Source organism: Nansenia antarctica, assembly GCF_963989245.1.
Source record: "Nansenia antarctica genome assembly, chromosome: 11".
NCBI lineage: Eukaryota > Metazoa > Chordata > Actinopteri > Argentiniformes > Microstomatidae > Nansenia > Nansenia antarctica.
The window spans coordinates 12,702,607-12,715,529 of record NC_137681.1 but is presented as its reverse complement, the minus strand read 5'-3'; the positions used below and the strand labels follow the sequence as shown (position 1 = coordinate 12,715,529).

Genomic DNA, 12,923 nt, shown 5'->3' with positions numbered 1-12,923 from the left:
GTGGAGGTGGAGGTGGATTTCTGTCATTAATGTCATGCCTTGACCCTAGCTAGTAAGGTGGGATCCAATGCTGTGTTCTGAAGTTTTTTTTTTTGCCACTGTCAAACGCTCGCTCGCACACACACACACACACACGCACGCACACACACACACACACACACACACACACACACACACACACACACACACACACACACACACACATACACACACAGCTTCTGTGCTTCTGCAACAATGTGACAATCCATTCCCAGATAGCAGACTGAGAATGCCCTCTATTTCATGGCCAACATCAGCAGTTTAGCATTTGACACGTGCAGGATTTTCACCTAGCAAAGTGTTTCAATGATTTATTTGTAAAGCAACACGTGGGATTAGGAACTGGAAAGTGTTATCATAGTTCTCTATTCCATGCTGCAACTGTGTGTCAACTTGTGCAGCTGGTTTATCTGCATCCAGCAGCAAGTGCATGAAACGTGCTGTAAACTTTGATTTGTTGTTGTTGAAGATTGGAGATAATGACTGCTATTGTTCTCTGGAACGTCCCTATGGATGGTTCTCCTCACCCGATCCGCTTTGACAGTTCAGTTGAACAATGAACACTTTAGGGTGATTTGTGAACAACACTGACGATGGTACCATTACAGTGCCATTATGGTGATATGATAGAACACTGAGGCTGAGTACATCTGGGTAGAGTCTAAAGACGCACGCTGCTGTGAAATCTAGGACAAGAATTCTTTGGGCATGCCATCACAAAGCCCAGCTGAAACTGCCTGAAATCCTCCGTCATGGGTTCACAAGCCTAGAGAGAGACAGAGAGAGAGAGAGAGAGAGAGAGAGAAACTTGCTCTGTGGTTTCTATGCTGTTCTTTCCCCCACTATGTCATAGAGTTTGTTTAATTGGCGTACCTCACGCTACAGGTGGAGATGCTCCTGGCATGTTATCATTAGTGTGTGTGTGTGTGTGTATGTGTGTGTGTGTGTGAGCGTGTGTGTGTGTGTGAGCGTGTGTGAGCGTGTGTGTGTGTGTGTGAGCGTGTGTTCGTGCATGTGTGTGTGTGTGCGTGCATGCCGGCGTGAGTGTGTGTGTGATGAACTAGTATGTATCTTTATTCCGCCCCCTCAGGTAATCCCATTTCATGACAGACAAGTGATTGACAGGTTATTGGAGCAGGTGAACAGAGCACACTAATGTGAGCCTGGTAGCGGGGGGTGGGGGTGGGAGGGGGTGGGATGCAATGTGTTTGACCTTCAACACCTGTCCTGCCAAAACAGAGAGACTTGCTGCTACTGGTGCCTGTTATTGAACACTCACTGAACAAACACCAAAGGATACACACACGGTCGTGTTGTTCCCTCCCCCTCCGTGCCCTCTGTACCTGCTCTTTTGTCTGTCTTCCTAAAACATTTGTGTTGGAGGAGGGGCAGTTTTGGTCCCAACAGCCTCTGGACTAGCATGGTAGCCAGCCAGATCTCTGTGCTCTAGCCAACTCCTTTGTCTTTGCCACGCCAAAGCTGGCTACAGCAGGCTAAAGCAGGCTCTCAGACACATGCACTGTTGTGGGCCAGAACCAGTAAACCAGTAGGAGGAACTGGGGCGTGAACTGGGCCGTCTGAATGGGGGCTATGCACTGAGCCATGAGGGGCCTGGAACCCTGGAGGTCTCGGCTGCACCTGGCACAGCTTTAGACAGGGAGCTTAGTTTAGGGAGCCTCCATGGCAACACTCACACACACACACACACACACACACACACACACACACACACACACACACACACACACACACAATACAGGTATGCAGGCATTTATGTAAGAAGATGCACATTCAAGTGCGTCCAGGCATGCAAGATAAGCACAAGATATCGCAAAGTTTTACTCAATCAAAGCGGCCACAAAAAAATAATAAAGAACAAGAGTAGGGGTATTCCAATCCTAACACACAGATGCACACAGGTGTGCACTCTCTTTCTGTCACACTCCCCCCCCCCACCCCCCCAACACACACACACACACACACGCTTTCTGACTTTCGGTCATCACACCATGGGCAAGTCACAGCCCGCACGCACACTTGGAGCTACATGAGAATAAATCTTTTATTGGCAACATGGTTCCTCGGTGGCCTGCGGCTATTGTATCCGTCACTAGGTGGGGTCTAGTGAAGTGTTTTCCAAGTGGTGGGCTGGGAACCACTGGTGGTCCAAGACTTAAGTATCAGAATCAGAATCAGAAACAGATTTATTGCCAAAGTTTTCACATAATCACGGAATTTGCTTTGGTCTAGTGATGCGTACAAAAGTGTGAACAATAAACAAAGTGCGAAGACAAAAACAGATAAAAACAAGTGAAAAAGAATAATAATACAATAGAGATGAAAAGTATTTATAAGAATAGTGCAATGTGACAAAACTGATAAAGATACTAGTCAGTGTCAGTGGGGCTCCCGGGCCTCCATAATGAGGCAAACTGCAGTAAGAAAGACACAGTGATCAGTGTTTAGTTAAGTGTTAAAAACAACGTTTGATTATTATCTGTAGGTCTGAAAGCAGACCCTTTAGGTGCATCACAGCCCATAGTAAGTAAGTAAAACATTATTTCTATAGCACCCTTCTCAGCACAAACGCACAGGGTGCTTTACATATCGCAGTAGCCATGGCGACATGGACAGCTTCGAGAGAACACTGCACGAAGGCAGGGTGCAACAGGGAATGAGAAAGACGCATATTTCTTTCTTCTTTTTTTTTTTTAACTTTGTTTATTGGATTTTTTCGAGAGCATACAATTGTGAAAATAGCATTTATAAAAATAGAAAGGTACATATACTCTCTATAGAAAAGACTTAAAAAAAACACATAATTAAATGACAATCACAATACTAAACAACAAAACTAACAAAGAGTGACACAACTAAAATAACACAACCACATAAAGACGCATATTTCAAAGAAACCATGGTTAGCAGTTGGATTTGGCTGGCATCCAGACCAGCTTCGGTTTCTAAGTGTGTATGTGTGTGTGTGTGTGTGTGTGTGTGTGTGTGTGTGTGTGTGTAGGTATGTGTGCACAGACAGAGGCAGCTGGACGGTTCTCTCAGGTTGCATCTCAATAGTCTTGAATGGCTTCCTCTCCTTGGCTCCTTGCCTTCTAGTCTCTCCTACGTAGAGGAAAGCTACGTGACGGATAGCTCCTGGGGAAAGCCTGCTTGGCTTTCACCAGTCCAGTTCTTTCAGATGTGTGCCAATGGACAGAAGATGGTAAGAGGAAGCAACAGCTTCAGAACATTGGGACTCACCCCTCCAGTCTCAGTCGCAGGCTCTCGCGTCTCAGCCAAGACACTGACCCAGTATCTGATACTGCCGTCTCAGATGTTTGGTCCGGAAGAACTGCTGGATGTGAATGACTCCTGGTGCACGGGTTCCCTGTAGAATGGGAGGAAGGAATAACACACACACACACACACACACACACGCACACACACACACACACACGCACACGCACAGAAACACCCACACACACGCACACACACACACAAACACACACACACACGCACACGCACACGCACACACACACGCACACACACACACACACACACACACACGCACACGCACACGCACACACACACGCACACACACACACGCGCACACACGCACACACACACATAAACACACCCACTGCTGGGTCCTTAGAGAATGGGAGAAGCAATAACACACATGGGTTACGCAATACGTTTACAGTAAGGTCAGGAGCTGTGGTTGGAGCCGTGCCTTTTCTCCAGTTCACCAAACTCGATGTTCCAAGGAATGATGTACTAATGCAGTGTAGCCTAATGTGTGTGTGTGTGTGTGTGTGTGTGTGTGTGTGTGTGTGTGTGGTTGTGTGCGCTACTGTAGTGTAAACAAACCTCTCCACAGGAAGGAGAGAGGCTCTTTAGGAAGCTATTGGATGTGGGATTGTCAACATGATAGAAGCATGAAGAGAGCTGGAGCCCAGACTAAGAGGACCTACACAGTCGTCTGGTTACCGTAAACAGTCACAACCGATTTATTTTAAATAATGGTCAACAACAAGTGAATTGGGCCACGTAAAAGTGTTTGGAACAAAAACTGAGATACAATCTTTGTAAACATCCTATAATCGTTTAGAACACGATAAACGGCACGATTTAAACCCATATACAAACATCCATGACAGCAGATTAGCCCTTCCATAATTGTCAACAAACATTTGGCTGCAAAATGCTTGGCCACAAGGGACAAGACAACCATTGGCCGAGATTCAACCATCACTGAATCATGTTCTCATTAACCAAGACTCCACAGAGTGGGATAACTGTATCATGCCATGATCCTTTGTTGTTTGAACATCGGGAATTCTGTCTGTCTTCAAAGTCCACCTGTGATCTCCATTGACCTTCTCTCATCCCATGTTGAGAGTCAGAGAGCGCACAGCAGAGCAACCAGAGGGGAAGGTCAGAGGTCATAAGAGCGAACACATCAGATTAGACAAGGATTAATGGTTGGGCCTTAGCCCAAAAGTCTTTGAACTTCGCTCGATGCAACACTAAGGTTGTCATGCTCTTCGATGAAGAGCACACACACACACACACACACACACACACACACACACACACACACACACACACACACACACACACACACACACACACACACACACACACACACACACACACACACGCACGCACGCACGCACACACACACACACACACACACACACACACACACACACACACACCTACACACAGTGGGGGTTGCACTTGCAGATTATACTGTGCCTTTGATGGTGTCTTGTCCTCTCTTGACCCATTCATAAGTTCAAATCTCTTACCATATTAGACTGTGTGAACACCCTCTCCGTCAGTGCAAACAATCCCCTCTCCACTAATAGTCTTCTCTCCGTCTAATTTACTACCACTGGTCCACAGAAATGCACAGGAACACAGGCTTTTGTTTAATGCCTAATTAGATTTGTTTCCGACATACTGTTCTTGACTTCAAAAGCACTGCTGGGTTAAAGATCGAGCTGTAGTGGGCTCCTCAAGCAGTCACCCGACAGTGACTCAGTTTGTTTTGGAAAATTGTCTCAGGCGTCACATCATGGAAAAGATATCAAACAAAGGAACAGTGACCCTGGGTTAACGACTGCTATAAGATGCTAACAATTACCTTGATACCCAGAGGGGGGAGGGCTGGGAGGTGATTGTAGCCTCAGAATGAAAGGCTTCTCCTAATAGGAGAAGGAAAAAAAACAATTAGGCACAAACATTTCGGCAGGGTTCCTGATCTCCACTGGGTTTGATTAGACAGATCAGAGGCATCTGGTACAAAGATAGACTACTTCCTTTGATAACGCAGGCCCCCTTTGATAAACGGAGGGTACTTCCTGTGTGTCGAAAGGGAAGCGATTACTTTGATTGAGAATAGCGGATATCGGCTATTTAAATCAGAGGCTATTGAATGTACTACATCCTCTCTGACCATGCTATCTAAAGTATAATTGTCATTGCACAGTACTGTATGGTATCAATATCATACATAAACTGCTTTCACGATTACTCAAAGTATGAGATTTTGGGACCAAGAAGGGCCACAGGCCATGCAAACATGTCCTTAGAAGACCAGTAGACTATGAGGATGATGATATGTTCATGTAGACTTCCTCTATTGAGCCTGATTACATCCTATCTTACACATGTCACATGACCAGTCAGATGTCTCTCTCTCTCTCTCTGTGTTTTTCATCAACCCCAGAGGGAACATTCTCATAGTACACTATGAGGATGAGAAAGTGATGACCCTTAGCTTAGCCCGAGCTTCAGGTCATCTCCAAACATAGGACCAGGACCAAGAGGAATCTAGGATATTTTAAAATCACAGGCTTTACAGCATTACTTCAGCATTCAGTCCCAGAAGACAATTAGCTCCAATTACCTCAAGAGTAGTTGTATTCTACACACATATATTTAGGTATTTTCAATAAACCTTCGAGGCTTTTAAGGGAAATTCTCCTCTGCAGAGATTGTGTCTCTGGGCTAAATATGATTCATATTATGGTCTGCAACACAGAGACTTGGATCCCGTGTACAGTAATGAAGGGTTTGTGTTGTGAGAGAACATTCCGTTGTTATAATCAGTTATTCTAGAGACTATTCCAACATTCCAAGTGAATGAAAATATGGATATGGTATATCCCATAAACACATAACAATAGGCCAAACCGTTCTGTGGAGACACCAATCCCCCCAGAGGACATCCATGTCGTAATCGTTGTAGTTAAGGGGTGATTCACAGCAAATCTGAAGGAAAAGTGAAGACATTTAAGTGAATAAGTGTATCCCAAATTTGATAACGGTAATTTGGTTAGATTACAGTAATGTAGTCAAATTTTGATTCACTGTCTCCATAAGTCTAACCATGATGGTGTCACTGACTTGAGAATTTTAATCGTCTAAAGTGGCTTGCTCTCCTCGTCCTCTCCTGAATCATCTGAATGAAAGTGAATGAAAAGACAAATATTGTCCAATTGTTTCAGAATAGAACCGAAAAAAGAGGCCTGGTCAGAAAGCCATGTTAGACCATCAAGAGGCACCCCTCAAGTTCACTGCCTCCACTGCCTGATGTGAATGACCTAATTTCCTATTTCCTATAGATGACTGTTTGTGTGAATGACCTCATTTCCTGTCTCCTATAGATGAGTTTACTGAGGGAACGGTCCTACCCAGCCTTGTGTGTGTGGGCTCTGCTGCTCCTCTGGGTGGTCCTAGTGGAACCATACCGGCCCCCCTACGACCAAGACCTGAACCAGGGCCAGAACCAGGATAAAACCGACACCAGGGGGCACCAAAGGTAAGACAGGTAACACTCTACCATCCACCCTGCCCTCCACCTTCTTACCTCTCAGAGCTAGATCAGATCAGAGCTAGACAAATACAGCATAACAAGTTGGTGGTGGGTGCCAAAAGTGCAGTTAAAAAATAAAGAAAATTCAAAGTGATCTACTGTAGGCTATTCAGTATATCCACATGAATAACACTCTCTCCCTCTCTGCGGCCTCTCCCCTGGAGTGAGGCGAGGGCTACAGCGTGTCGGCGATGCTGTGACCCAGGGGAGCAACAACCACCTCAATATGGCAACCCACAGCACCCACAACAGCACCCACAATACCAGGTGGTCCCACATATCAACATCACCATCCTCAAAGGTGGGGCGTCTACCTCTGACACACACACACACACACACACACACACACACACACACACACACACTCAACTCCCAAATGGACAGTTGGGACCCACGTGTTCTCTGAGTAACAGTTTATGACTTGGCTGTGGCTAAGGGAATCATGAGGATATTAAAAAGGTTATGGTGAGCGGCGTGGGGGGGCATAGCAATAGCAATAACGTTTGTAAACGTCTCGCTAAAGAAAGGGGACAGCAGTTTTGGGTGTGTGGCTTTGGAGCTCTCCCAGCCGCTGAAGAGACACAATACATACCAGCCATAGTTGCGTGAGTATCCTCGCCACAGGCTCCATGCCTGGCCAACTAGAGAAGGAACAGGCCTCTGCTGTTGACAGCGACACAATGAAGCTCTCTTGAATCTACCACATTCTCCTCAGAAAGAGTAAAAGTATAACCCACAAGAAAACAGAAAGGAATATTTAAGACAGCGACCTTTAAAGCCATTAAACAAATCGATAATCATATGTGACAGCAGCTGGTGAAACCAGGAACAAGTCGGCAAACCGACCATTGATTTTCAAAAACGTTGACATTTATTTACAGAATATATGTACATATTTTTTCAGAATAAAAACATCTGAACATTTAGTCGGTTGGCGACTTGTTTTTTTTCTTCTCTTCTCCCAGGTGAGAAGGGAGAGAGCGGGGAGAGAGGGCCCTACGGTAAATCAGGCAAGTCTGGTCATACCGGATCCAAGGGGCCCCTGGGCATCAAGGGCACCAAGGGGAGCATCGGCTCCCCGGGCGAACCCTGCAAGGCCTACTACGCTGCCTTCTCCGTGGGCCGCAAGAAGGGCCTGCACTCCAACACCTACTACCAGCCCATGGTGTTCGACACGGAGCTGGTCAACCTCTACGGCCACTTCAACATGTTCACCGGCAAGTTCTTCTGTTACGTGGCGGGGATCTACTACTTTAGCCTGAACGTGCACACGTGGAACCAGAAGGAGACGTACCTGCACGTGATGCACAACGAGAGAGAGGCGGTGATCCTGTACACCCAGCCCAGTGACAGGAGCATCATGCAGAGCCAGAGTCTGATGCTGGAGCTGGAGATCGGAGATCAAGTGTGGGTGAGGCTGTTTAAAGGGGAGAGGGAGAACGCCATCTTCAGCGATGATTTCGATACGTACATCACCTTCAATGGACACCTGATAAAGGCAAAGGACGAGGTGTAAGGGGCAGCTTGGCGGTGTTGAGACAGGCCGGGAAGGACAAGGAGAGGCATAGGAGCACCCCAAGAGAAGGCTAGAGCAGAGCCTTGGTTGAGGGCGACAATAACGCATTTAGTGACTTTTGTAACCGTGTAGGGTTGGTAGTGTCATGCGGGTTTGCAGCAACTTTACTGTGGCCATGGAGACACACTGATAATTGACACAATGGTTCTTTTAAAAAAATAAAATAAAACGTTTTTAGGGCATTTCTGCTCTTTTAAAACAGAGAAAGTAGAGATTGACAGGAAGGATGAGTGAGAGAGAGGAGAGATGACATGCAGGAAAGGTTGATGGCCAGAATCGAGCCAGGGACCCCGCGATAACGTGGCATGGGCCTTGGTGAGCTACGCTACCCAGGCACCCCCCCAATGGTTCTTTTTAATAAGTGTCTTGCCTTCATTTTCTTATCATCTATTTTTATGTGTATCATAATTGTATATTGTTTATCTAAAATAAGTAATTAAGTTATCTAAAATGTAATTAAGTAAACCAAGCCAAGTCATATATTTTTGGAAAATGAAAACAGAGGCACAGCAGAGTTTAGGAATGTTTTAAACTTTAACTTAACATTCAAGATGGCTGCCATTGTCTCCTTGAGTTCAAAGTGCCTTCGGGAGTGAAGTGCCGACCAATCAGTGGAGGCTGGTGGAGGTAGAAATTGGTGTCTGATATCACTCGTCATTCTGTTACATGCATTACAATGAGGCCGTCCTCCGATTTCTACCTCCATCAGCCTCCCCTGCAACACACCTCTGGCCTAGTGGCACGTAGCCATCGCATTCCTACTGCAGTCAGTTGAAGAAATGTACAGTACTGTAGAACCTCGGGGTAACAAGTTTAAACAACCACCATCTGACTTCCTACTCAGTCTGTGGATGTGTTCTGTGTGTTGTAATTCTGACCGACTTTGCCCAAAGGTTAATGTTGAAATACAGGTACGCTGATGATCACTTTGATCTTTTATCACTTACACTTAGCCTACTCTGTTAATATTCAGATCCTGACAGCACGAGAACACTTCAAACAACAGGTGCTATAAAGGCAAATGAGACTCATATGAACATCATACTCTGATGTTCATATGAACTGGACCAAACATGGCATATCACTGTATTCTCCAAAGATCTGAAAAATTCTCAAAAGATTCTGAGAAAACCTCTTTCCATCTCAAACATTGATACAGTACGGTGCTTTAAGTCACTTTTCATGGTGCAGTTTGCCAAGAGCAACAATCAATGTGTAGTTATGTTGTGCAAAGTTGATGAAATAACAAATATACAGTATTATCAAAACTATCTAAACTATCAAGAATTCCTGAAAATGTTTTATGTCCACACTATTTCATCATGATGTCACAAAACAAAAACAACGGTCCCCGGGCTAGAAACGAGCTACGAATTAAACCCAATGTTGACCCACGGGCTAGTATTCATTTCCCACCTAAACTGAGTCATTGAGAATGTGCAGTAAGGTTTCCGATCGAGGATGTTTATACGAGTTGATGACAGCCAATCAGATTACAATAGATATCCCTAGAGCACCGTGTTAGCCTCTGAGGCCAGATGACACTTCCAGGGCAACATTCCAAACCCTCACTCCCTATCCCTAGGTCCTTGCTGTTTCCTCCTTGGGAGTCCTGAATGCCAGAATATTATTGTAATATTGTAATTATCATAATACCACTAGAGCAAGAAGCGCCACCAGAACTGATGTTATTACCGTATGGTTGATGCCCATCCAATACCTTTAGATTGAGAAAGCAAAGTTCAAAGGGATTCAAGGAGCAATGCGAGTGATCAGATTGGGATCGGGCCAAGGAAATACTTTACACAGCCCAGAAATGCCTCGACAGGAAGCCTTTTTTTACTGCCTGCAGATGTACATGTTTTTATATACTGTCAGGGAGAGCCACTGCTTGACTTTGTTTGAAAGGGTTTTTGATATATACGAAGACTATGTTGCATATGAATTGCATAAGGACCATATTCGTTAAAGAAAAATAAAGAAAATAAAAATGTCCTGTGTTTGTGTGTGAGAGTGATAGGCATACTGAGAGAGGGAGAGATACAAGACACACATGCTTGCATGTTTAGTTTGTGCTTGAAGTAAATGTGTGTGTGTGTATGTGCATGACACTGCTTGTGTGTGTGAGTGGTGTGTGAGTGAGTGGCGTATGGGTGTGTCTGTGTTTCTGTTGGCGGTACTAGGGTGTGTGTACCTGCCAAGCACACACAGAGGAACAGAAGAATGTGAGAAGAGCCTTCCCAACCAGAGCTCACCCAAACCCAGACCCAACCTTAGAGACAGAGACAGCTAATATTATGCCTGTGTCTCTTGCTAACACAAACACACACACACACGCACATACACACGCACACACAGACACACGCACACACACGCACACACACACACACACACACACACACACACACACACACACACACACACACACACACCCTTGGTAAACTCATTTTATAGGACAACCTCCCTTCTGAGGTCACAGTAACTGGAGATTGATATGTTAGTACTACATTTTGTTTATATGCTCACTGTTTTATCGGTGTCAGACGGTTGGTGCAGGCCAGTCTCATGTTTCTGCAAGAGTCCAATGTTGCCCTCTTGTGGCTGTGCTTGGTAAACCTTTAATTTATTCAGTAAAGTGGATCAATCTCTCCTCCTAAACAGCACACCCCGACAGGTGTCCATGGCTGTCAGGAGGATTGTAGAGGATATGGGGTTAACGTGTTTTGGGACTTTATAGATGATGTAACCGCTCCCAAACTATTCGATTTCTTTTGTCGCCTATATATCATGGTGGAATGCCAATTGATCCCTTACTTCAATAGAAGTCAGCAAAGCTGCTGACATGTAGTATAAAGTAAAAAAAGTGTAAAGTTGATGACATCAAGCGAAAAGGGGCATGAAGAGCGTTCAATATCCTGCCTGTGTTCCGTTCGAATGCATCCGGCAAATTAAAACCAGTGCCAACAGCAGACAGTGCTCTAGCCATGCTTAGCCTTCATCAGGAGCTGATAAATGTGTGTCTCGGCCCCAACCCCAGCGAGACACCTCCTCTCTGGCTGTCAGCACAACGCAAACCCCCCCAAACCTGGACCCCAGCCATCCAACCACTAGCAGGAATGAGATCCAAATACAACTTATAAAAAAAAACCCTACAAAGAAATGACACCGGTAGTACTTTCTCCCCTTTCTCTCTCTCTTCCCCCTGATGAAGATATGTAATGTGATTTAGAAAGCTTTTATCCACAGGGACGGGGGGGGGGACGGGGGCGTATAAATAAGCCATGAGAATAGATTAGTGTGTTGGTGTAATCAGGGGAAGCGGGGTGGGGGGGGGGGGGGGGGGGGGGTGGTGGTGGAGGGGTGGAGGGGGGTGGGGGTAACTCCCCAGCGCAGCAGAAATCCACAGAGGTAAAATGGCTGAAAAGAAAAAGCATCAGCAGTCTCTGGCTCGTATTGACCGCATCACTCAGGCAGATATCACTGTCCACCACGGCCATTTTGTGCTGCTGTGTCTGAGGAACTGTTACTCGTTGGATTAATCAACCACCATTTCAGCAGGCTACATGGTCTGCTCCTGTTGACGCATTAAAGTGCAGATGTTCTGACAACTGATATTTAGTGGCAGTGCTGAGTGCCATTTTGTGCCTGGATCATGATGGTTCTGTATTCAGAGGAACTGCTTTCCATTTCAAGTGCATTTAGTTCATATAGCATGTATTTGTATGAGTAGAAAGGCCCTGGCCTGGAAGCCAGTATGTATAGCCAACATGTTGTACTGCCAGACACGACAATGATGAAACTGTTATATGCTGAGACAAGCAGGCTCCCCTGAAAAAAAACATGTTCCTCCACTCCTCACATCCCTCTCCCTGGACAATTCAATATTGTGTTGTGTCAGGCCCAAATAAAACAATATCTCTCACCCCTCCTCTGCCTCCATGACTCCCTCCAGCTGTGCCGGTTGTAATTCTAAAGAGACACCACACGGTGGCAGTGTTGTCTGTATGTGCCTTAGGTTTCACTGATTGACTGTAGTTAGTGTAATCTGGGGCTCCAGCCTCCTGCTCCCTAGGACTGAGGGAGGCTCGAGCAGTCTGAGGAGAAAACCAAGGAATTCCCAGTCAGCTTGTTGTCATGAGGACACTGAGGTCAGAGGTCACAGGATCTGTCAGAGATGAGGACAACTGACCAGAGGAAACGAAACAACCTCACACACCACCGTTACACATTACACAACACATGCGCTATCTTTCTGTCTCTGTCTCTGTCTATCTCTCTCTCTGTCTCTCTCTCTCTCTGTCTCTCTCTCTGTCTCTCTCTCTGTCTCTCTCTGTCTCTCTCTCTCTCTCTCTCTCTCTCTCTCTCTCTCTCTCTCTCTCTCTCTCTCTCTCTCTCTCTCTCTCTCTCTCTCTCTCTCTCTCTCTC

At 45.7% G+C, this 12,923-nt stretch overlaps 1 protein-coding gene across 1 annotated transcript in view; it reads left to right on the top strand.

The window, feature by feature from the left end:
- The window catches only part of c1qtnf1 (C1q and TNF related 1), a gene marked incomplete at its 3' end in the record, with an annotated part of 8,650 nt that extends 212 nt beyond the window's left edge, over nucleotides 1–8,438 (top strand). Inside the window, exons 2-4 of the mRNA XM_080542190.1 lie at nucleotides 6,714–6,868; nucleotides 7,087–7,223; nucleotides 7,888–8,438. Of these exons, the coding sequence (XP_080398316.1) occupies nucleotides 6,714–6,868; nucleotides 7,087–7,223; nucleotides 7,888–8,438 (843 nt within the window). The remainder of the gene's footprint in view (nucleotides 1–6,713; nucleotides 6,869–7,086; nucleotides 7,224–7,887) is intronic.
- Between the last annotated feature and the right edge of the window lie 4,485 nt (nucleotides 8,439–12,923).